This window comes from Salvelinus namaycush, chromosome 5 (assembly GCF_016432855.1).
Source record: "Salvelinus namaycush isolate Seneca chromosome 5, SaNama_1.0, whole genome shotgun sequence".
NCBI classification, from domain to species: Eukaryota; Metazoa; Chordata; class Actinopteri; order Salmoniformes; family Salmonidae; genus Salvelinus; species Salvelinus namaycush.
Genome location: NC_052311.1, coordinates 69,038,148 through 69,063,950, shown reverse-complemented (window position 1 = coordinate 69,063,950; position 25,803 = coordinate 69,038,148). Strand labels below are relative to the sequence as shown.

The 25,803-nt window shown below is 44.4% G+C and overlaps 1 protein-coding gene across 3 annotated transcripts in view; it reads right to left on the bottom strand.

Annotated features, from left to right (window-relative positions):
• The window catches only part of LOC120048831 (focal adhesion kinase 1-like), a 146,601-nt gene that overhangs the window by 9,493 nt on the left and 111,305 nt on the right, over positions 1-25,803 (bottom strand). For all 3 annotated transcript variants that reach the window (XM_038995095.1, XM_038995094.1, XM_038995093.1), the window contains 9 exons: positions 25,321-25,436; positions 25,116-25,216; positions 24,621-24,710; positions 24,326-24,530; positions 15,068-15,179; positions 9,361-9,447; positions 4,152-4,280; positions 3,776-3,907; positions 1,659-1,721 (listed from right to left, as the gene is read on the bottom strand). In XM_038995095.1, the coding sequence (XP_038851023.1) occupies positions 1,659-1,721; positions 3,776-3,907; positions 4,152-4,280; positions 9,361-9,447; positions 15,068-15,179; positions 24,326-24,530; positions 24,621-24,710; positions 25,116-25,216; positions 25,321-25,436 (1,035 nt within the window). The remainder of the gene's footprint in view (positions 1-1,658; positions 1,722-3,775; positions 3,908-4,151; positions 4,281-9,360; positions 9,448-15,067; positions 15,180-24,325; positions 24,531-24,620; positions 24,711-25,115; positions 25,217-25,320; positions 25,437-25,803) is intronic.

The window sequence follows — 25,803 nt, the reverse complement described above, 5'->3', positions numbered from 1 at the left end:
TTTTTTTAAATGATCAATATATATACGTGTTTACAGTTGTTGGTCCCAAGATGATCTGTGTAAATCTGTTAACCCCTTGACTTTCCCTTTTCCAGTTGAAGGTAAATCCCCAGAGTGCTAAAACAAATACATACAACTTGCTTATGGAATGCCTATGTAGTAAGCATGTACAGTGCATTCAGAAACTATTCAGACCCCTTGACTTTTTACACATTTTGGAAAAACAAGGTTATCACAATTACATAAGTACACTGCTCAAAAAAATAAAGGGAACACTTAAACAACACAATGTAACTCCAAGTCAATCACACTTCTGTGAAATCAAACTGTCCACTTAGGAAGCAACACTGATTGACAATAAATTTCACATGCTGTTGTGCAAATGGAATAGACAAAAGGTGGAAATTATAGGCAATTTACTGAGTGGATTCCATATGGCCACTCTACCATAAAGGCTTGATTGGTGGAGTGCTGCAGAGATGGTTGTCCTTCTGGAAGGTTCTCCCATTTTCACACAGGAACTCTGGAGCTCTGTCAGAGTGACCATCAGGATCTTGGTCACCTCCCTGACCAAAGCCCTTCTTCCCCGATTGCTCAGTTTGACTGGGCGGCCAGCTCTAGGAAGAGTCTTGGTGGTTCCAAACTTAATTTAAGAATCATGGAGGCCACTGTGTTCTTGGGGCCCTTCAATGGTGCAGATATTATTTGGTACCCTTCCCCAGATCTGTGCCTTGACACAATTCTGTCTCGGAGCTCTTTGGACAATTCCTTCGACCTCATGGCTTGGTTTTTGCTCTGACATGCACTGTCAACTGTGGGACCTTATATGGTGTGTGCCTTTCCAAATCATGTCCAATCAATTGAATTTACCACAGCTGGACAACAATCAAGTTGTAGAAACATCTCCAAGGATGATCAATGGAAACAGGACGCACCTGAGCTCAATTTTGAGGTTCATAGCTAAGGGTCTGAATACTTATGTAAATAAGGTATTTCAGTTTTCTATTTTTAATACATTTGAAACAAATTCAAAAAACCTGTTTACGCTTTGTCATTATGGGGTATTGTGTGTAGATTGATGGGAATTTGTATTTATTTAATACATTTTGGAATAAGGTTGTAACGTAACAAAATGTGGAAAAAGAGAAGGGGTCTGAATACTTTCCGAATGCACTGTATCTATTATGCATTTATATGTTGAAGCTCTCTGAGACAAAGTCGTGTTTTAAAAACTGATAGCATCTATCTGTCAGGGGGCCTGTTGCTATTTTACCACAAAACCATTCAGTAAGGAAAACATTTATGCCTGCTAATATACTGCACTACAGCGTAAATACAGAAATACTGGTTTGATTGACTTGAGGCTCTGAGTTACTACACAGGCTGTCTGGGAGTGTTCTCTCCCACTGTACGACTGACTTACTGTAATACTCACTGACTCACTGTATACACAACCCCAGGCTAGGAGTGGTACAACAAGCACAGACAACAGAGAGACATTGACGGGAACCCCCCTCCCCCTCCAGACAAAATCTCTTTAACATCTTTTGAGTGAAAGCCCAAGGTATTTTGCATATTTGTGAGAGAGGTAAAGAGAAAATGAGATAGCGTTGACTGTTATTCCATCCAGGGAAACCAAGTAAAAAGAGGAGACTTACTGGGCCTTGGAGGATGCAGTCATCCCGGTCAATGCTGCCTCTGGAATTCCTTGAATCCGGCTTCTGGTTGTGACCGAGAGAGACACAGCAGGTTAAATGAAGGATCGAACGAACAAACAAACAAATGCTCAGACTGATTTCAATGTGGAAAACAATCATTATTTCTCTATATCACAGTGATAATGGACATTACTTTGCTATAACTGTGGTATGACATCTGATGCACTGATATTCAAATCAGTCAGATCAAATCTAAATGAATATACAATATCATGACAAATACAAATCACTGCTACGTAAACACAGGACAAAATGGTAACGAGACATTCTCCGCTTGATCCTTGGAGTCGTCATTATTATTTGTGTGTGTGTTGTATTGTAATATAGGGTTTCAGCTAATGTAAGCTTGCTAAGCTTTGACGTGACTTTCTGTTGCTGAGGTAAATGCGCTGCTCATCCAACTTGCAGAAAGCGCGAGACCCAACAACTGCGCATGCGTAAAACCCTTACATCGCTCGATACCGTTTTCCACAAGCAAAGTGACATTAGATTGCAGCTAAAACCACATCTTCTGAGCGACTTTATCTAATGCGATGTAACGCGCCTAAAGTTGTTTTAAATGGTTTTCCAGTGCACTTGTCGCTGTTATTTCTTGATGAGCATCAATTGTAGTATGTTAATATTTTTTTCTAGTATGTTCATATTTTTTGTAGTATGCTAATATATTTTAACATCTACATTAGTAGGCACATTCAATTATTTATCTTTCTAGCACTTCAACACAGAAGGAACAGTTGTACACAGCTTAGAATCCTGCAGCGCAGCAAATGTACTCCTGCTGCTGCTCTGCCCGTTAACTTATTAAAACTTCAGTCTCACGCCAGCTGCCTGCCAAACTATTTACATTCCTCTCTCCTTCCCTCCCTCCTTCCCTAATGCTGTACCAGTTTTCCGAGGCAGGACTTGAAAACCTGCATCCTTTGGACTGCTGTTCTCTGCTGGGTGTTTCAGTGCCTGGGAGGAGAGCATGGAGCGAGCTGCTAGGAATTCCATCAACAGGATGAGAGAGGTTCCCCAGTTTTACTCCTGTTTACACGGCTTGGCTCACTGACTGACTGACTGACTGACTGACTGGCTCGCTGACTTACTGACTGACTGGCTCGCTGATTGACTCACACAAAGTGAACATGCTACCAGATAGTGGTCTTTCTCTGTTGGCTTGCCTCTCTCTCTTCCTCCCTCTTTGTCTCTCTCTCTCTATCTCTCCACCTCTCGCTCTCTCACCCTGTCTCTTTCTCCCTCCCTATCTCTCTCCCTCCCCTGGTCCTCTCCTTCCTTTCTTCTAGTAGTCCCTCCCCTTGTATGAAATAAGAGTCTACGGGTCTAAACTACATACAACCTACTCAGCTTTCCAGCAAAGATCATTTGGCTTTCACCAACTCTGGGTCAAAATAAGTTTACCATACTTGACGGCGCATGGAGGGACAAACCTATCATTAGCTAGGAATTTGCCTGAGCCACACCTGGGCGCACGCGCGCACGCACACACGCACGCACGCACGCTTTTTGTTTCCCCCTTTCTTCTCTGAAACCGCCTTTGTCCGTTGAAAGTAACAAATTATCCAAGAAGTGAACTGAGGCGCTCTGGGACACATCTCAGAGATAATGATACGGTACTACTAAAATAACTGAGGGGTATGAAGCCAGTGCAAAACATAATTACAGTTGTTAGTAAACACCCTGAAACAGAACATGAAGGGGCAAGTCTGTTATCTCCTGCATCACCATCAGAAGGGTTACAGGAGGCAGGTCTGTTATCTCCTGCATCACCATCAGAGGGGTTACAGGAGGCAGGTATGTACAACCATTATGTGTGTGTGTGGGATGTGTGTATGTATATATAGTGTGTGTGTGTGCTTGTATATGTGTGTGGTATGTGTGTATGTATATATATAGTGTGTGTGTGTGTGTGTGGTATGTGTGTATGTATATATAGTGTGTCTGTGTGTGGGGTATGTGTGTGTGTGGTTTGTGTGTATGTATATATAGTGTGTCTGTGTGTGGGGTATGTGTGTGTGTGGTTTGTGTGTATGTATATATAGTGTGTGTTTTATTACCAGGAAGCGTTCCTCCTGCTCCAGCCACCGCTGGTCCTCCTCCATCTGCTGCTGTTGCATCATCAACTGTTCCTCCATCAGGAGGGGGGGCAGAACCTGACCCATCACCTGCATGTCCAGAGACCCCCTGTCCTGAGACAGACCGACACAGAGAGAGAGAAAGAGAAAGAGAGAGAGAGAAAGAGAGATATAGAGAAAGAGCAAAAGAGAGAGAAAGAGAGAAAGAGAGAGAGAGAGAGAGAAAGAGAAAAAGAGAGATTGAGAGAGAGAGAGAGAATCAGTGCATTGTCCCTCACCAACCTCAATCGCTACTACAGTACCATCTTGTTATTGGGAGCACCAGGTGTACAACACTGGTCCATCCCCAGATCCTTACCTCCATGTTGGGGGACCACATGGGGAGGTCCTGCTGCCGGTGGTGGTTCCAGGTGTCATGGGATGCCTGGGGAGGGTACATCCCACTGGTCATGGAGGGCATGCCGTGGGGGCCTGGGTATCCTGCCATCTGGGAAGGACAGGGGCCTTTGAATTAGTAATGTATCTACTTAGATCAGGAACCCCCAATATCCCAACTACCAAAACAGAATCCCATGACATCTAGGGAAAGGCCTGTTATAACTACTGTATAAACACAGGGTACTGTCTCATGTCTCTCTGTCAGTGTGTTGTAGTAGCTAGGCTACCTGCTAGTGGTTATGATGTTATAACTACTTAATAACACAATGTACCAGCTCTCCTTGCTCTACCTGCTAGTGGTTATGATGTTATAACTACTTTATAACACAATGTACCAGCTCTCCTTGCTCTACCTGTTAGTGGTTATGATGTTATAACTACTTTATAACACAATGTACCAGCTCTCCTTGCTCTACCTGCTAGTGGTTATGATGTTATAACTACTTTATAACACAATGTACCAGCTCTCCTTGCTCTACCTGCTAGTGGTTATGCTGTTATAACTACTTAATAACACAATGTACCAGCTCTCCTTGCTCTACCTGCTAGTGGTTATGATGTTATAACTACTTTATAACACAATGTACCAGCTCTCCTTGCTCTACCTGCTAGTGGTTATGATGTTATAACTACTTTATAACACAATGTACCAGCTCTCCTTGCTCTACCTGTTAGTGGTTATGCTGTTATAACTACTTTATAACACAATGTACCAGCTCTCCTTGCTCTACCTGTTAGTGGTTATGCTGTTATAACTACTTAATAACACAATGTACCAGCTCTCCTTGCTCTACCTGTTAGTGGTTATGATGTTATAACTACTTTATAACACAATGTACCAGCTCTCCTTGCTCTACCTGCTAGTGGTTATGATGTTATAACTACTTAATAACACAATGTACCAGCTCTCCTTGCTCTACCTGCTAGTGGTTATGATGTTATAACTACTTTATAACACAATGTACCAGCTCTCCTTGCTCTACCTGCTAGTGGTTATGCTGTTATAACTACTTAATAACACAATGTACCAGCTCTCCTTGCTCTACCTGCTAGTGGTTATGCTGTTATAACTACTTTATAACACAATGTACCAGCTCTCCTTGCTCTACCTGTTAGTGGTTATGATGTTATAACTACTTTATAACACAATGTACCAGCTCTCCTTGCTCTACCTGTTAGTGGTTATGCTGTTATAACTACTTAATAACACAATGTACCAGCTCTCCTTGCTCTACCTGCTAGTGGTTATGATGTTATAACTACTTAATAACACAATGTACCAGCTCTCCTTGCTCTACCTGCTAGTGGTTATGCTGTTATAACTACTTTATAACACAATGTACCAGCTCTCCTTGCTCTACCTGCTAGTGGTTATGCTGTTATAACTACTTTATAACACAATGTACCAGCTCTCCTTGCTCTACCTGTTAGTGGTTATGATGTTATAACTACTTAATAACACAATGTACCAGCTCTCCTTGCTCTACCTGCTAGTGGTTATGCTGTTATAACTACTTAATAACACAATGTACCAGCTCTCCTTGCTCTACCTGCTAGTGGTTATGCTGTTATAACTACTTTATAACACAATGTACCAGCTCTCCTTGCTCTACCTGCTAGTGGTTATGATGTTATAACTACTTTATAACACAATGTACCAGCTCTCCTTGCTCTACCTGCTAGTGGTTATGATGTTATAACTACTTTATAACACAATGTACCAGCTCTCCTTGCTCTACCTGCTAGTGGTTATGCTGTTATAACTACTTAATAACACAATGTACCAGCTCTCCTTGCTCTACCTGCTAGTGGTTATGCTGTTATAACTACTTAATAACACAATGTACCAGCTCTCCTTGCTCTACCTGCTAGTGGTTATGCTGTTATAACTACTTAATAACACAATGTACCAGCTCTCCTTGCTCTACCTGCTAGTGGTTATGCTGTTATAACTACTTTATAACACAATGTACCAGCTCTCCTTGCTCTACCTGCTAGTGGTTATGATGTTATAACTACTTTATAACACAATGTACCAGCTCTCCTTGCTCTACCTGCTAGTGGTTATGATGTTATAACTACTTTATAACACAATGTACCAGCTCTCCTTGCTCTACCTGCTAGTGGTTATGCTGTTATAACTACTTTATAACACAATGTACCAGCTCTCCTTGCTCTACCTGCTAGTGGTTATGATGTTATAACTACTTTATAACACAATGTACCAGCTCTCCTTGCTCTACCTGCTAGTGGTTATGATGTTATAACTACTTTATAACACAATGTACCAGCTCTCCTTGCTCTACCTGCTAGTGGTTATGCTGTTATAACTACTTAATAACACAATGTACCAGCTCTCCTTGCTCTACCTGCTAGTGGTTATGATGTTATAACTACTTTATAACACAATGTACCAGCTCTCCTTGCTCTACCTGCTAGTGGTTATGCTGTTATAACTACTTAATAACACAATGTACCAGCTCTCCTTGCTCTACCTGCTAGTGGTTATGCTGTTATAACTACTTTATAACACAATGTACCAGCTCTCCTTGCTCTACCTGCTAGTGGTTATGATGTTATAACTACTTTATAACACAATGTACCAGCTCTCCTTGCTCTACCTGCTAGTGGTTATGCTGTTATAACTACTTAATAACACAATGTACCAGCTCTCCTTGCTCTACCTGCTAGTGGTTATGATGTTATAACTACTTTATAACACAATGTACCAGCTCTCCTTGCTCTACCTGCTAGTGGTTATGCTGTTATAACTACTTAATAACACAATGTACCAGCTCTCCTTGCTCTACCTGTTAGTGGTTATGCTGTTATAACTACTTTATAACACAATGTACCAGCTCTCCTTGCTCTACCTGCTAGTGGTTATGCTGTTATAACTACTTAATAACACAATGTACCAGCTCTCCTTGCTCTACCTGTTAGTGGTTATGCTGTTATAACTACTTTATAACACAATGTACCAGCTCTCCTTGCTCTACCTGCTAGTGGTTATGCTGTTATAACTACTTTATAACACAATGTACCAGCTCTCCTTGCTCTACCTGCTAGTGGTTATGCTGTTATAACTACTTAATAACACAATGTACCAGCTCTCCTTGCTCTACCTGTTAGTGGTTATGCTGTTATAACTACTTTATAACACAATGTACCAGCTCTCCTTGCTCTACCTGCTAGTGGTTATGATGTTATAACTACTTAATAACACAATGTACCAGCTCTCCTTGCTCTACCTGCTAGTGGTTATGCTGTTATAACTACTTTATAACACAATGTACCAGCTCTCCTTGCTCTACCTGCTAGTGGTTATGATGTTATAACTACTTAATAACACAATGTACCAGCTCTCCTTGCTCTACCTGCTAGTGGTTATGCTGTTATAACTACTTAATAACACAATGTACCAGCTCTCCTTGCTCTACCTGCTAGTGGTTATGCTGTTATAACTACTTTATAACACAATGTACCAGCTCTCCTTGCTCTACCTGCTAGTGGTTATGCTGTTATAACTACTTAATAACACAATGTACCAGCTCTCCTTGCTCTACCTGCTAGTGGTTATGCTGTTATAACTACTTAATAACACAATGTACCAGCTCTCCTTGCTCTACCTGCTAGTGGTTATGATGTTATAACTACTTTATAACACAATGTACCAGCTCTCCTTGCTCTACCTGCTAGTGGTTATGCTGTTATAACTACTTAATAACACAATGTACCAGCTCTCCTTGCTCTACCTGCTAGTGGTTATGCTGTTATAACTACTTTATAACACAATGTACCAGCTCTCCTTGCTCTACCTGCTAGTGGTTATGCTGTTATAACTACTTTATAACACAATGTACCAGCTCTCCTTGCTCTACCTGCTAGTGGTTATGCTGTTATAACTACTTTATAACACAATGTACCAGCTCTCCTTGCTCTACCTGTTAGTGGTTATGATGTTATAACTACTTTATAACACAATGTACCAGCTCTCCTTGCTCTACCTGTTAGTGGTTATGATGTTATAACTACTTTATAACACAATGTACCAGCTCTCCTTGCTCTACCTGCTAGTGGTTATGATGTTATAACTACTTTATAACACAATGTACCAGCTCTCCTTGCTCTACCTGCTAGTGGTTATGCTGTTATAACTACTTTATAACACAATGTACCAGCTCTCCTTGCTCTACCTGCTAGTGGTTATGCTGTTATAACTACTTTATAACACAATGTACCAGCTCTCCTTGCTCTACCTGCTAGTGGTTATGCTGTTATAACTACTTTATAACACAATGTACCAGCTCTCCTTGCTCTACCTGTTAGTGGTTATGATGTTATAACTACTTTATAACACAATGTACCAGCTCTCCTTGCTCTACCTGTTAGTGGTTATGATGTTATAACTACTTTATAACACAATGTACCAGCTCTCCTTGCTCTACCTGCTAGTGGTTATGATGTTATAACTACTTTATAACACAATGTACCAGCTCTCCTTGCTCTACCTGTTAGTGGTTATGCTGTTATAACTACTTTATAACACAATGTACCAGCTCTCCTTGCTCTACCTGTTAGTGGTTATGATGTTATAACTACTTTATAACACAATGTACCAGCTCTCCTTGCTCTACCTGCTAGTGGTTATGATGTTATAACTACTTTATAACACAATGTACCAGCTCTCCTTGCTCTACCTGCTAGTGGTTATGATGTTATAACTACTTTATAACACAATGTACCAGCTCTCCTTGCTCTACCTGTTAGTGGTTATGATGTTATAACTACTTTATAACACAATGTACCAGCTCTCCTTGCTCTACCTGCTAGTGGTTATGATGTTATAACTACTTTATAACACAATGTACCAGCTCTCCTTGCTCTACCTGCTAGTGGTTATGATGTTATAACAAATTAAAAATGTACATTTGAGTCATTTAGCAGACACTCTTGTCCAGAGCGATTTACAGGAGCAATTAGGGTTAAGTGCCTTGCTCACCGGTACATCGACAGATTTACCTAGTCGGCTCGGGGATTCAAACCAGTAACATTTCGGTTACTGGTCCAACGCTCTTAACCGCTAGGCTACCTGCCCCCCCCCCGTGTACCAGCTCTCCTTGCTCTACCTGGTAGTGGGTGGGCTGCCCCAGGTGCTGTGGGCTGGGGTAGAACCCCTCACTGGAGCGTGGGCTTGGGTACCCTGGTCTGCTGGGCTATAGAGAGACAGACAGAGAGCTCTGTTAAATACATGCTGCTGCTTCATCTCCATAGCTAGGTCTGGGTTAGATAGAGCTAGGCACACACACACACACACACACACACACACACACACACACACACACACACACACACACACACACACACACACACACACACACACACACACACACACACACACACACACACACACACACACACACACACACACACACACACACACACTGACTGGCACGCACACACACACACACACACACACACACACACACTGACTGGCACACAAACTACAGATGCAATGTGTGTGGACAGAGTTAGAGCTGTTCAAAAGGGAAACAAAGAAAGGCTATGAAACAAGCAGACGGTTAGTTCAACATCCACAAAAAAGTTACATGAGAGTTCTGGTGTTGGACTTAGTAGAGTTGCTGGTTATTTTTGGTGCGGGGGAGGGGGGAATGAGGGTAGAATAATCATCTCCAATTCAGGGTGACTTGTTGATAGGCAGGCAGGCAACAATCTCCTCCTCCACTGAGCATTGCACTCAGACTTTCCTTATATTTAATCATAGCGAGACATCTACCTTACAGACCTTTTCACAGTAAGCTTCTCGAGGCCAAACCTCCCGATTAGCAAAAGACAGTGAACAAAACAGAACAGGCTGTAAGTTACAACATGTGACAACACTGTGGAAACATGAAATGATGTGCAAGAGACAGAGTTCAGATGCTCATTTAGAACACGTACAATAGAAACATCATAAAACAGGAAATTAAAAGATTCTACATGGTTGTACACAACGTTGGGATGGCTAAGATGACGACAACGGAAGCATCAACCAACCGTGTTGAAAAAGGACCAATGAGAGCAGCATGTTTTCATGGTAGAATAACAGTAGATTGCATCATCCAGAGATCTGGAGGGAGGAGACGTCACCCTGCTGTACAGTACTGCATACTGCATCCCAAATGGAACCCTGTTCCCTAACATAGTGCCCTTCTTTCCTCCAGAGGCCTATGGGCCCAGGTCAAAAGTAGTGCACTACATAGGAGAAAAGGGTGCCATTTGGGACAAGGATTACACAAGCATCCTACACAGGCTCTGAAAGTGAGTGACAACCTGAGGACATTTCAATAGCATTTCCCCCTCAAGGCCAAGGCACATTGTGTTAGCATGTGTTAAGACAACATGCCGCTTTCCAAACAGCTTAGTGTCACAATATTCAACAAAGAAAATCACTAAATCTACGTTGGGCCAAAACATTATTTAATTCTAAATGTAATTTAATGTTACTCTAGTTTGTTTGCCATCATACTCAGTGTAAGTATTTAGGCGACAGCTTTTAACAAATCCACAATAATCATCTAACTAGATTTAAAGCCATTTTGTGTCTCTTGTCAAAGTGAAATAGCACTATAATGGATCACTGTTGCATCCTAACAGGAGCCCTATGAGAAACAGCCAGTGATTTCTCTACATAACTTGACACTGAAATCCCTGGATTGGAACTGAACAGTGTCCAGCCCTGCTGTGTGTCTTTCAGAGAGACACCACTAGAGTGGCGTATGTCAAAACCTTTACAGCTCTGATCTATTTAATGCTGTGGCCCTCTGTCCTGTCCTGTTCCACCGGCCTGTATGGATCTGTGGACTGCATGGGTCAGCTGCTGCTTTTGGGGTGGCTGTAGCATGTCAGTGTGGAGGTGGGGGTAGAGGATCTGACCACCGCAGGGGGCATGGAGGGTCTCCTCAGGGCTGCACGGTGGGGGGTGGGGGGGGGGGGAAGGACAGTTGGGGATATAACAGGGAGGGCTGAGAGCCAAAGCATTGAGGTATAGGCGCCGACAGACATTCCAGACTAAAGCTTTGCTGCAAGGACGGCCGACGGGGGACGGGGGGGGATTGCAGACAGGACAGGACGCACACAATGTGTATAGCATGATGAGACAGACAGACAGACAGACAGACAGACAGACAGACAGACAGACAGACAGACAGACAGACAGACAGACAGACAGACAGACAGACAGGACAGACAGGACAGACAGGACAGACGGAGGGACCAGACATACAGACGGAGGGACCAGACATACAGACAGACAGACGGAGGGACCAGACAGATAGACAGACAGACGGAGGTACCAGACAGACAGACGGAGGTATCAGACAGACAGACAGACGGAGGTACCAGACAGATAGACAGACGGAGGGACCAGACAGACAGACGGAGGTACCAGACAGACAGACGGAGGTACCAGACAGACAGACGGAGGTACCAGTCAGACAGACGGAGGTACCAGACATACAGACAGACAGACGGAGGAACCAGACAGACAGACGGAGGTACCAGACAGACAGAAGGAGGGACCAGACAGACAGGCAGACGGAGGGACCAGACAGACAGACAGACAGACAGATGGAGGGACCAGACAGACATACAGACAGATGGAGGGACCAGACAGACAGACAGACAGATGGAGGGACCAGACAGAGGGACCAGACAGACAGACAGACAGACAGACAGACAGACAGACAGACAGAGGGACCAGACAGACAGACAGACAGATGGAGGGACCAGACAGACAGAGAGACGGAGGGACCAGACAGACAGAGAGACGGAGGGACCAGACAGACAGGCAGAGGGACCAGCCAGACAGGCAGAGGGACCAGACAGACAGACAGACAGGGAAGATGGAGGGACCATACAGACGGACAGGGAAGATGGAGGGACCATACAGACGGACAGGACGGAGGGACCAGACAGACAGACAGACGGAGGGACCAGACAGACAGACAGATGGAGGGACCAGACAGACAGACAGACAGACGGAGGGACCAGACAGACAGACAGACAGACGGAGGGACCAGACAGACAGGCAGAGGGACCAGACAGACAGGCAGACAGGGAAGATGGAGGGACCAGACAGACAGACAGGACGGAGGGACCAGACAGACAGACAGACGGACAGACAGACGGAGGGAGGGACCAGACAGACAGACAGACAGACAGATAGATAGATAGACAGACAGACAGACAGACAGATAGATAGACAGACAGATGGAGGGACCAGACAGACAGATAGACGGAGGGAGACAAGGGAACAGAGACACACAGACAGACATATAACAAGCACATTGAGACATGATGGAACATTGCTGAAGACAAAGCCAGCTGGGTGATAAGCTGTAAGTAGAGAGCTGGTAGAGGAACTAATGGGGAAGGAGAGCAGGGAAGTCAACTGGGGAGGAGAGCAGGGTAGTCAGTGGGGCGGAGAGCTAGGTAGTCAGTGTGGGAGGAGAGCAGGGTAGTCAGTGGGGGAGAACAGCAAGGTAGTCAGTAAGGGGGGGACAGGGTAGTCACATAAAATAGTCCCTTGATTAAAGATTCCCTTGATAAAAAAGTATCTTGATAAAATAGTCTCTTGATAAAATAGTTCCCATCAATAGTCATCACACTCAGCAAAAAAAGAAACGTCCCTTTGTCAGGACCCTGTCTTTCAAAGATAGTTCATAAAAATCCAAATAACTTCACAGATCTTCATTGTAAAGGGTTTAAACACTGTTTCCCATGCTTGTTCAATGAACCATAAACAATTAATGAACATGCACCTGTGGAACGGTCGTTAAGACACTAACAGCTTACAGACGGTAGGCAATTAAGGTCACAGTTATGAAAACTTAGGACACTAAAGAGGCCTTTCTACCGACTCTGAAAAACACCAAAAGAAAGATGCCCAGGTTCCCTGCTCATCTGCATGAATGTGCCTTAGGCATGCTGCAAGGAGGCATGAGGACTGCAGATGTGGCCAGGGCAATAAATTGCAGTGTCCGTACTGAGACGCCTAAGACAGCGCTACAGGGAGACAGGACGGACAGCTGATCGTCCTCGCAGTGACAGACCACGTGTACCAACATCTGCACATTATCGGTACATTCGAACATCACACCTGCAGGACAGGTACAGGATGGCAACAACAACTGCTCAATTTATACCAGGAATGCACAATCCCTCCATCAGTGCTCAGACTGTCCGGATTAGGCTGAGAGAGGCTGGACTGAGGGCTTATAGGCCTGTTGTAAGGTAGGTCCACACCAGACATCACCGGCAACAACGTCGCCTATGGGCACAAACCCACCGTCGCTGGACCAGACAGAACTGGCAAAAAGTGCTCTTCATCTGACGAGTCGCGGTTTTGTCTCACCAGGGGTGATGGTTGGATTCTCATTTATCGTCGAAGGAATGAGCGTTACACCGAGGCCTGTACTCTGGAGCGGGATCAATTTGGAGGTGGAGGGTCCGTCATGGTCTGGGGCAGTGTGTCACAGCATCATCAGACTGAGCTTGTCGTCATTGCAGGCAATCTCAACGCTGTGCGTTACAGGGAAGACATCCTCCTCCCTCATGCGGTACCCTTCCTGCAGACTCATCCTGACATGACCCTCCAGCATGACAATGCCACCAGCCATACTACTCGTTCTGTGCGTGATTTCCTGCAAGACAGGAATGTCAGTGTTCTGCCATGGCCAGCGAAGAGCCCGGATCTCAATCCCATTGAGCACATCTGGGACCTGTTGGATCAGAGGGTGAGGGCTAGGGCTATTCCCCCCAGAATTGTCCGGGAACTTGCCTTGGTGGAAGAGTGGGGTAACATCTCACAGCAAGAACTGGCAAATCTGGTGCAGTCCATGAGGAGGAGATCCACTGCAGTACTTAATGCAGCTGGTGGCCACACCAGATACTGACTGTTACTTTTGATTTTGACCCCTTCTTTGTTCAGGGACACATTTCTGTTAGTCACATGTCTGTGGAACTTGTTCAGTTTATGTCTCAGTTGTTGAATCTTGCTTTGTTCATACAAATATTTACAGATGTTAAGTTTGCTGAAAATAAACGCAGTTGACAGTGAGAAGACGTTTCTTTTTTTGCTGAGTTGATATGGTGGCTGTACACAGAGCTGTTCAGTCACAGCAGCCAGCAGTGTTTGCCCATGGTGGAGACTAGTTCCTGAGAATAGGACCATGGGTTAACAATAGATAAGGCTTTAGATAATGCGAACAGCTGCAGCAGAGAGAAAACTGGGAACAGAAATGACATTAGTATATCAGATAGAAAATGAAAGCTCTCTAAATAACATTGGAGGATGGAAGAGGTGAAGCTACGAAGAACGTTTCCCTCAGAATAATGTCTAACAGACAGACAGTCTGACCAACAGAAGTGAAATTGTGGCTCCAAGCATGTAGACCCCACCCGATTCAATGTGTAATTCCTGAGGGAGTCACTGACTAAAGCCTCAAGCTTGACTGTACTGTTGTATTTGTGTACAGTGTTTACAGATGTCACACCATGAAAACTCCTCTTGTAATGGGAGCAGCCAACTGACAGACTGACTGCCAAGATAGGTGTTGATGATGACGTCTGTGACCTCCTCGTGGCCAAGGCATAAAGTCGCTGTGTGTGTGTCTGTGTGTGTCTATTAATGTGCTTCTGTGTGTGTGTGTCTAAAAGTGTGCATCTGTGAGTGTGTGTGTGACTCTCTCTCTATCTGTGTGTGTGTGTGTGTGACTCTCTATCTGTGTGTGTGTGTGTGTGTGTGTGCGCGTGTGTGTGTGTGTAAGCTCTTACTTTAGGCGGCGCCTCGTCGGACCCCCCTGAGTCCCAGGACACAGAGACCTGACGTCTCATCTCCATACGTGTCCTCTCCTTCTGCTGCAGCTTCTCCTCCTCCAATATCTGACTGCAGAGAGACAGAACAAACCACTGTGACTGTGTGTGTGTGTGTGTCCGTGATACTATCAGACTTCAGGAGTGTCCAGCCAGGAGCATAACTATAGTTTAGTTCAGCATCTCCTAAAAAGACCTAAACCTGTGGTGCTGTGGCTTTGAGAGGGGAGGAGAGATACGCTGGATAAACTCTGTACAGGTTATTGTACTGTACTGTTCCTGTACATGGTGACAGGTTTCTCCACTAGAATTCAGGGATGGATATTGTTGCAGCGTAGCTACAACCACAAGGTCCATGTCCTTCACTGTTAAGTCCTGCTGCGTTCTCAGATGGTTTTGTTTACAGAGCTGTCCTGTTAGCTGACAGGGTGGGTTTCACACAGCTGAGTACTACAACAACCTTCCCTTGTAACCAGCTACATCCTCTTGTCCTGAGCTACAGTACATAGGATGCATACCAAATGGCTCCCTATTTCCTATATAGTGCACTACTTTTGACCAGAGCTCTATGGGCCTTGTTTAAAGTAGTGCACTATAAAGGGAATAGGGAGCCATTTGAGAGTCAGACAATATGGTACACACATAGGACCTTAAGGAATACAGAGTAGGGAAAGCAAACAGCGGTCCCACTCCACCCAGCCTGGATCTGCTACAGTGATTTTATGCCTCTGGTCCACAGCACATGGAAACCCATTGGACATGCACAAAAAGAGGGGAAACCGCTCAAACACATGAAACAGCTTCCCTCCCCTCAGAGCCTGCAATAGCCATTAGAGGAATAAGCCATTTATATAATCACACAATGAGAGGAGATGTGGCTCTACTCTACTGTTCTGTACTGTTCTGACAATACCTTTCAGCCAGCATTAACTTAGACCCCAATGTTCTGTGTTTTATCCTCCGTTCTGTCATCCAATGTCCAGTCTGAACAGAATGCAGGCAATTCACTGAGCCAAACATTCTTCTGGATGCTGAGAACTCTGGAGTGTCTCCTCCCAACTAAACAAAGAACAGTTACATGAAGTGGAGGGTCCTCCAGCCTAAATACAGGCAATAAACTGTGTCCCATGAACCCCACAGTCTCTCTCTCTGTCCCTCACGCTCCCTCTCTCGCTCTCCATCTCTCCCTTTCTGTCTCTCTCTTTCTCTGTCTTTCTCTCTGGGAGGGAGGACTATTTGTGGAAACAGCATTAGTCCTGGCTGCCATGCTGCCTTTGTATCTCTGTTCTTTACTGCCCAGATCAGTCACTCAATATAGTCGCTGCTGTCCTTGTCTGTTCCTAAGGCTAGAACTGAGATGGGAAAAAAATCATTTTCCCATAATGCCCCTTCATCCTGGAACATGCTTCAGAAGATTTTAAAGTTAGGGGAGTTAGTGTCCTTGTCTGTTTTTAAGACTCTGATCGACAACACTGTTTGTGATAACTGCAGTTGTTTCTAATCTTCAGTTGTATCTTTAACTTGTGACACTTTGTCTTTTGTGTGTATTCTGTATTTTTCTGTAATGTTTTGTGGACACACTGCTATTTCCCTGTTTTGCCTTCTTGCCAGGTCACCCTCACTAAAGAGGTTTTTAACCTCAATGGGTTTAACCTGGTTAAATAAAGGTTAAATAAATAAAAAATGTGTGATAGCAGCAGTAAATCAGACAAGAACAACAACATGGGGACCACCTGTCCTGGTCATTCTCCAGAACACACAACACAAACCTGACCCGTCTGTTAACAAGTTACAGGCTATTAGCACCGTTGCCTCTAATAACAAAAGTGTTCGCAGTGTTGCTGACAAAACATTATATAAAGTATTACTTTCTGTTGACTAGCTAATAGCTACTACCTTTAAAAATAAAATCAAACAGTCTGACAGTAACTCAACAGCATTACAATGGAAGCACACTGAATGCCATGCTAAAAGACTCTCCAAACATATTCACTACTCACCAGCGTCACTTTGCTAGAGTTCCATATCATCAATGCTCAGAATAAGTCTGGAAAACTGTATTGTGAGAGACCTGAATCAAAACCATTCCTTCACAGCCAACTACATCACTCCACATTTGCTCAAGGCAGACCTCAATAGGACATATCCAGTCAACTGAGTCACGGAGAGAAGGAGATAAGGAAGGAAAAGCCCTGACTGTTACCTTACAACAGTGGGAGTTGAGCTGCCTCGTGTGCTGCTAGAGGAACAGGAGACCATATCCACTTAGATAATCCATTAGGGGAGAGACGTCCAGTACGCATGACACAAGTGTCCCAGAGACCAGACAGACAACCAGGCAGAGAGTCCTAGAGACCAGACAGACAACCAGGCAGAGAGTCCTAGAGACCAGACAGACAACCAGGCAGAGAGTCCTAGAGACCAGACAGACAACCAGGCAGAGAGTCCCAGAGACCAGACAGACAACCAGGCAGAGAGTCCTAGAGACCAGACAGACAACCAGGCAGAGAGTCCCAGAGACCAGACAGACGACCAGGCAGAGAGTCCCAGAGACCAGACAGACAACCGGGCAGAGAGTCCCAGAGACCAGACAGACAACCGGGCAGAGTCCCAGAGACTAGACAGACAACCAGGCAGAGAGTCCCAGAGACCAGACAGACAACCAGGCAGAGAGTCCCAGAGACCAGGCAGACAACCAGGCAGAGAGTCCCAGAGACCAGGCAGACAACCAGGCAGAGAGTCCCAGAGACCAGACAGACAACCGAACTGAAGCCCTCCGCTGTGGAGCTGAGATAGAGGCTGGAGAAGATGTCTCGGTGATGGTGAACTGAAGCCCTCCGCTGTGGAGCCGAGATAGAGGCTGGAGAGGTTTGTCTCGGTGACGGTGAAGTTAAAGCAGCGCTAGTGCCAAGCCTGCCGATCTGGCAAGACGTGGTCAAGCAGCCAGACAGACACAGTCTCTCAGGTCAGCTCAGTGCAGAGCAGATAGAAAGGCTCAGGATCAGAGGCAGAGGGTTTGGTTAGGACAGCCCCCTTTTCCATGGGACTTAATAAGACCATCCCCTCAGAGTTCTCCTCTCACAGTGAGACTAGCTGGAGTCATATCTGCAGGACAATACCACAGAGCTGTCTTTACAACTGACTTTACAACTTTACAACTGACTTTACAACTTTACAACTGACTTCCAAGCAGCAGCTAAATACAGTACAGTGGTACCATGTAAGGGTATATGACAGTGGTATCGTGTAAGGGTATATGACAGTGGTACCATGTAAGGGTATATGACAGTGGTACCGTGTAAGGGTATATGACAGTGGTACCATGTAAGGGTATATGACAGTGGTACCGTGTAAGGGTATATGACAGTGGTACCGTGTAAGGGTATATGACAGTGGTACCGTGTAAGGGTATATGACAGCGGTACCGTGTAAGGGTATATGACAGCGGTACTGTGTAAGGGTATATGACAGTGGTACCGTGAAGGGTATATGACAGTGGTACCGTGTAAGGGTCTGACAGCGGTACCGTGTAAGGGTATATGACAGCGGTACCGTGTAAGGGTATATGACAGCGGTACCGTGTTAGGGTATATGACAGTGGTACCGTGTAAGGGTATATGACAGCGGTCCCATGTAAGCTGGCATGTTGGAGAAAGATCCTGCCTTAGTATTCTGTGTTTGCGCACGCACGCACGCACACACACACACACACACACACACACACAGACACACCCCTTTCTGGCAGCTGTGCTCCCTAATTTATATGATGACATAAAACAAGTCTCAACCAATGAACCCCACATCAAATGCCTTTTATGGGCCTGGCTTTTCATTTAAATAGTATTAAGAGTGTAAATATTGACATGGTTTCCAGGACACAGACACTTCCATGCTGCTGGAGCACCAGAACATGACCGATGTGGTGGGACTCAGAAAGACAAGTAGAAAGTGGAGGTGTGACTCATGCTGAGTTTTAAACAGGATAATAAAAGCACAGCACTCTTATTTTCCGACATGTCTTCTCTGTGTAAACCAAGGGCACTGTGATGGGAGACAGCATGGCAGGCAGCAGCACAGCTCACACAGATGCAGCATCTACAGGTCTGTTCTATAGCAGTCACTGATGGAAAGGAGACAGATCCCTACGTCATGAAGTGAAGTTAAAACTACTTCACCATGGCCCCAGGGTATCTTACCTGGACATCCAAATGCCTAGCAACACAAGCGTGAGCATGCATGGAAATGACGCTGACACTTCATTCTCACGAAAACCCTACCCTGTCAATGAAGGGAAAATGTCCAGCATTACATCAGAGGGGAATTCAAAGGCAGTTACCAGGGTGTGTGTCTAGACCTTTCTTGTGAAGGATTACCGGAAGGTGCTTTCCTCAACAGTATTACATACGGACCTTTACCTGAAGGTGCTTTCCTCACCAGTATTACCTGAAGGTGCTTTCCTCACCAGTATTATATACGGACCTTTACCTGAAGGTGCTTTCCTCACCAGTATTACATACTGACATTTACCTGAAGGTGCTTTCCTCACCAGTATTACATACGGACCTTTACCTGAAGGTGCTTTCCTCACCAGTATTACATACTGACCTTTACCTGAAGGTGCTTTCCTCACCAGTATTACATACTGACCTTTACCTGAAGGTGCTTTCCTCACCAGTATTACATACGGACCTTTACCTGAAGGTGCTTTCCTCACCAGTATTACATACTGACCTTTACCTGAAGGTGCTTTCCTCACCAGTATTACATACGGACCTTTACCTGAAGGTGCTTTCCTCACCAGTATTACATACTGACCTTTACCTGAAGGTGCTTTCCTCACCAGTATTACATACGGACCTTTACCTGAAGGTGCTTTCCTCACCAGTATTACATACTGACCTTTACCTGAAGGTGCTTTCCTCACCAGTATTACATACTGACCTTTACCTGAAGGTGCTTTCCTCACCAGTATTACATACTGACCTTTACCTGAAGGTGCTTTCCTCACCAGTATTACATACGGACCTTTACCTGAAGGTGCTTTCCTCACCAGTATTACATACTGACCTTTACCTGAAGGTGCTTTCCTCACCAGTATTACATACGGACCTTTACCTGAAGGTGCTTTCCTCACCAGTATTACATACTGACCTTTACCTGAAGGTGCTTTCCTCACCAGTATTACATACGGACCTTTACCTGAAGGTGCTTTCCTCACCAGTATTACATACTGACCTTTACCTGAAGGTGCTTTCCTCACCAGTATTACATACGGACCTTTACCTGAAGGTGCTTTCCTCACCAGTATTACATACTGACCTTTACCTGAAGGTGCTTTCCTCACCAGTATTACATACTGACCTTTACCTGAAGGTGCTTTCCTCACCAGTATTACATACTGACCTTTACCTGAAGGTGCTTTCCTCACCAGTATTACATACGGACCTTTACCTGAAGGTGCTTTCCTCACCAGTATTACATACTGACCTTTACCTGAAGGTGCTTTCCTCACCAGTATTACATACGGACCTTTACCTGAAGGTGCTTTCCTCACCAGTATTACATACTGACCTTTACCTGAAGGTGCTTTCCTCACCAGTATTACATACTGACCTTTACCTGAAGGTGCTTTCCTCACCAGTATTACATACTGACCTTTACCTGAAGGTGCTTTCCTCACCAGTATTACATACTGACCTTTACCTGAAGGTGCTTTCCTCACCAGTATTACATACTGACCTTTACCTGAAGGTGCTTTCCTCACCAGTATTACATACTGACCTTTACTTGAAGGTGCTTTCCTCACCAGTATTACATACAGACCTTTACCTGAAGGTGCTTTCCTCACCAGTATTACATACTGACCTTTACCTGAAGGTGCTTTCCTCACCAGTATTACATACTGACCTTTACCTGAAGGTGCTTTCCTCACCAGTATTACATACTGACCTTTACCTGAAGGTGCTTTCCTCACCAGTATTATATACTGACCTTTACCTGAAGGTGCTTTCCTCACCAGTATTACATACTGACCTTTACCTGAAGGTGCTTTCCTCACCAGTATTACATACTGACCTTTACCTGAAGGTGCTTTCCTCACCAGTATTACATACTGACCTTTACCTGAAGGTGCTTTCCTCACCAGTATTACATACTGACCTTTACCTGAAGGTGCTTTCCTCACCAGTATTACATACGGACCTTTACCTGAAGGTGCTTTCCTCACCAGTATTACATACTGACCTTTACCTGAAGGTGCTTTCCTCACCAGTATTACATACGGACCTTTACCTGAAGGTGCTTTCCTCACCAGTATTACATACGGACCTTTACCTGAAGGTGCTTTCCTCACCAGTATTACATACTGACCTTTACCTGAAGGTGCTTTCCTCACCAGTATTACATACTGACCTTTACCTGAAGGTGCTTTCCTCACCAGTATTACATACGGACCTTTACCTGAAGGTGCTTTCCTCACCAGTATTACATACGGACCTTTACCTGAAGGTGCTTTCCTCACCAGTATTATATACTGACCTTTACCTGAAGGTGCTTTCCTCACCAGTATTACATACTGACCTTTACCTGAAGGTGCTTTCCTCACCAGTATTACATACTGACCTTTACCTGAAGGTGCTTTCCTCACCAGTATTACATACTGACCTTTACCTGAAGGTGCTTTCCTCACCAGTATTACATACTGACCTTTACCTGAAGGTGCTTTCCTCACCAGTATTACATACGGACCTTTACCTGAAGGTGCTTTCCTCACCAGTATTACATACTGACCTTTACCTGAAGGTGCTTTCCTCACCAGTATTACATACGGACCTTTACCTGAAGGTGCTTTCCTCACCAGTATTACATACGGACCTTTACCTGAAGGTGCTTTCCTCACCAGTATTACATACTGACCTTTACCTGAAGGTGCTTTCCTCACCAGTATTACATACTGACCTTTACCTGAAGGTGCTTTCCTCACCAGTATTACATACGGACCTTTACCTGAAGGTGCTTTCCTCACCAGTATTACATACGGACCTTTACCTGAAGGTGCTTTCCTCACCAGTATTACATACGGACCTTTACCTGAAGGTGCTTTCCTCACCAGTATTACATACGGACCTTTACCTGAAGGTGCTTTCCTCACCAGTATTACATACTGACCTTTACCTGAAGGTGCTTTCCTCACCAGTATTACATACTGACCTTTACCTGAAGGTGCTTTCCTCACCAGTATTACATACTGACCTTTCTGCAACTGCTACATTCATTGTTGTACATTTAAATAAATGATATATCCCCATTGATTGTTGAAGAATAGAACTTCTGAACACCTCAAGAGCTTTAGTTCACCCGTCAATACCTAACATATAAGCTTGTTTCTCTTCATTGTTTTTAAACAATGTAATTGTTAACACTGTATAGATTCAAAAACATGGTTCAAACTATCATCCTGATATCATGGATGGTCAGTCCTTGTATCCATAGCTCTGTTTATGAATGTGAGTGAGGTTACAATTCTCTAGCCTCGTTCCTCAGCTGTTTACCAAAACAGTGGCCGGTGGCCATTTGTAATTGTCTCTTTCACTACGTCCTTAATAAACCTGGGTCAGACACATATCAAACACCTGAGATCAATATAGTTTGTCCCATAAAATCAAACCAATAGAAGATTCCCCAAAACTCCAAGCTAAATCAAACGCACAGGTCTGACTCCCTCACCAATGGAAACCTAAGGATAGAAGGTGAGAGTTGGGCCCTGGCACTGTCCCTCTCAGTTACCATACCAACAATGAGGTCATCCCAGACAGGAAGTGGGACAGACGGGCACGGTCTGACGAGTCAGAGCTACTGAGAGGGCCGTCACTGGTCACCACAGCCACAAAGCCATAAACCCCACCTATTTCAACAATTTATCTTCTTAAAATGTGATTTTAAACCTTAACGCTAACCTTAACACACAACCTGATGCCTAACCCTAACCTTAAATTAAGAACAAAAAGCACATTTTTTCGTGAATTTTAATTTTGACTTTGTGGCTGTGATATCTAGTGGAAACCAACTGAGAGGGATTTTCCTATGTCTCATGCCACCCAGAGGTGTGACTGACCTCAACTGAATCACAGCACCCAAAACACCATGAAGCCAAGTGTCACCCAGAGGTGTGACTGGCCTCAACTGAATCACAGCACCCAAAACACCATGAAGCCAAGTGTCAGCCAGAGGTGTGACTGGCCTCAACTGAATCACAGCACCCAAAACACCATGAAGCCAAGTGTCAGCCAGAGGTGTGACTGGCCTCAACTGAATCACAGCACCCAAAACACCATGAAGCCAAGTGTCACCCAGAGGTGTGACTGGCCTCAACTGAATCACAGCACCCAAAACACCATGAAGCCAAGTGTCACCCAGAGGTGTGACTGGCCTCAACTGAATCACAGCACCCAAAACACCATGAAGCCAAGTGTCAGCCAGAGGTGTGACTGGCCTCAACTGAATCACAGCACCCAAAACACCATGAAGCCAAGTGTCACCCAGAGGTGTGACTGGCCTCAACTGAATCACAGCACCCAAAACACCATGAAGCCAAGTGTCAGCCAGAGAACTGGGCATGTAATACAGTATATCTACTTGTACAAACAAGCCAGTCAATTCCACCTTCAACGATTGAAATGTGTGGATGCTTTGGTGACAGAGTGCCATCTAGTGACCAAGAATGAAAATCTATCTAGATGGGGTCGGCAACAGGTGGACTGTTAAAAGAATATATATTTTTGTTATCTATTTAATTTAAGAAATCTGTTTCAAAGTAGTCTCACAAATAGAAAAAGAGACGTGATCGTGTTTCAATATAATCAAGGTATGAAATTATTGTTATTTTTAAATACAATCTCTTTTTGGGCTTAGTTGTGGTCAATTTGCAGTGTACAAATTATTAGAATTATTTTAAGTTCCCACGACCATTCGTTCCGACAACCCCCCCCCCCCCCACCCACACTCTCTATGAGAAACATTTGGAATTGGAATTTCAGTTCACTTCCTGAACTGACTCAAATGGAATGAACTCCAACCCTGATAGATATGCATTATTTTCCCTCTACAGTCAATGTGCCTCAGTTCAGATCTTATGACATTGTAGTTGTAGGAGATAGTCTTCAAGGTAGGATAACGCACCATGCACTACAGCAATGCAGATAGACCGACTGACGGACATACCTGAGCTGGGCTTTGAGCTCTGTGAAGCAGGGTCTCTTGCTGGGGTCGTAGGCCCAGCACTTGGTCATCAGGCTGTACAGGGTAGGGGGGCAGTTGTGGGGCATGGCCAGACGCTCTCCGTTCTCTATCCGGCCGATGACATCGTTGTTCTTCACCCCCTGGAAGGGTTTGACTCCGTAGATGAGGATCTCCCACATACACACACCTGGAGTACAGAGAAACATATATTTATTTAAACCCTAATTTGTCAGCTAATAACTGTTTAATAAGTACTGTATCAAATTCCCATACTCACCAAACATCCACACGTCACTGGCTGAGGTAAAGCGTCTGAAGTTAATAGATTCTGGTGCCATCCATTTGATAGGCAGTTTCCCTTTGGAGGCTGGGAGGAGAGGTGAAAGCAGGACTTTTATTTTTTTTGTGATCAAATGTTTTTATTGTGATTGATTAGACAGGTACACATGATCAATGCAACAAGTAACAAGACAAACACATCCCCTCCCACAGGACTTCCCTAAGCCATAGTTAGATGAGTGGTTCACAATAACAGTCTCACAGAGTCATACGCTGATGAAAAGAGCTGTTGAGTTTCTTTCACTCGCCCCATGCATACGTGCAACAGATATTTCCATGTTTATAATGTCCATGAATGACAGCAGCCACAGCTGTCTGCTTAAAGAGTGAGGAACCTAATGAATGACTTACTGATAACAAAAACAGCAGAAAGTGATCTCCTCTGGTATGCTAACTGTGGACAGTTAGTCTCCAGAACAGGTGAAACTCCTACCTTTGTAATAGGAGCTGTCCTCCATGTATCGAGACAAGCCAAAGTCTCCCAGTTTAACACAGTCCACTGAGGATACCAGCACATTCCTGGCAGCTATATCCCTGCAAGACGCAGACATGGTTACAATGGAAAAGAGAAGAGTAGTGTGTTTACAGGAAACACACACAAGCCATATTAATAAGGCTAGATTGGGGTGGGGGCTTACCTATGTACAAACCGCTTGCTCTCCAGGTAGGCGAGTGCTGTGCTTAGCTGGAAAGCGTAGAGAATCAGTGATGCCAAGTCGAGGTTGTATTTTCTCACTTGCAGAAAGGAGCGTAGCTATAAAGATGGAAGAGAAAACAAAAGATAATACTCACTTTAGCATGTACATTACATACAGGGATGGATTAATGCAGGAGCTTCCTGGGGCTGAAGCCCCTGGGCTCAGGCCCGATGGGGGCCCAAGAGAGAAAAAAAACATTAAAAAAATGTATAATAATAATAATAAAGGAGATATATACAGTATTTATAAAATATGTAGTATATATTTTGAGTGTAGACAGCCTGATGCCGTTCTGCTAATCATCAGATGGGGGGAGGAGAGGAGGTAAGGGGTGCCATGTGGGTAACTGGGGGCCCTGCCTTGATTGGGTAACTGATGAATAAAAAAAAATAATAATAATAAACTGCATAATAAATAAATGTG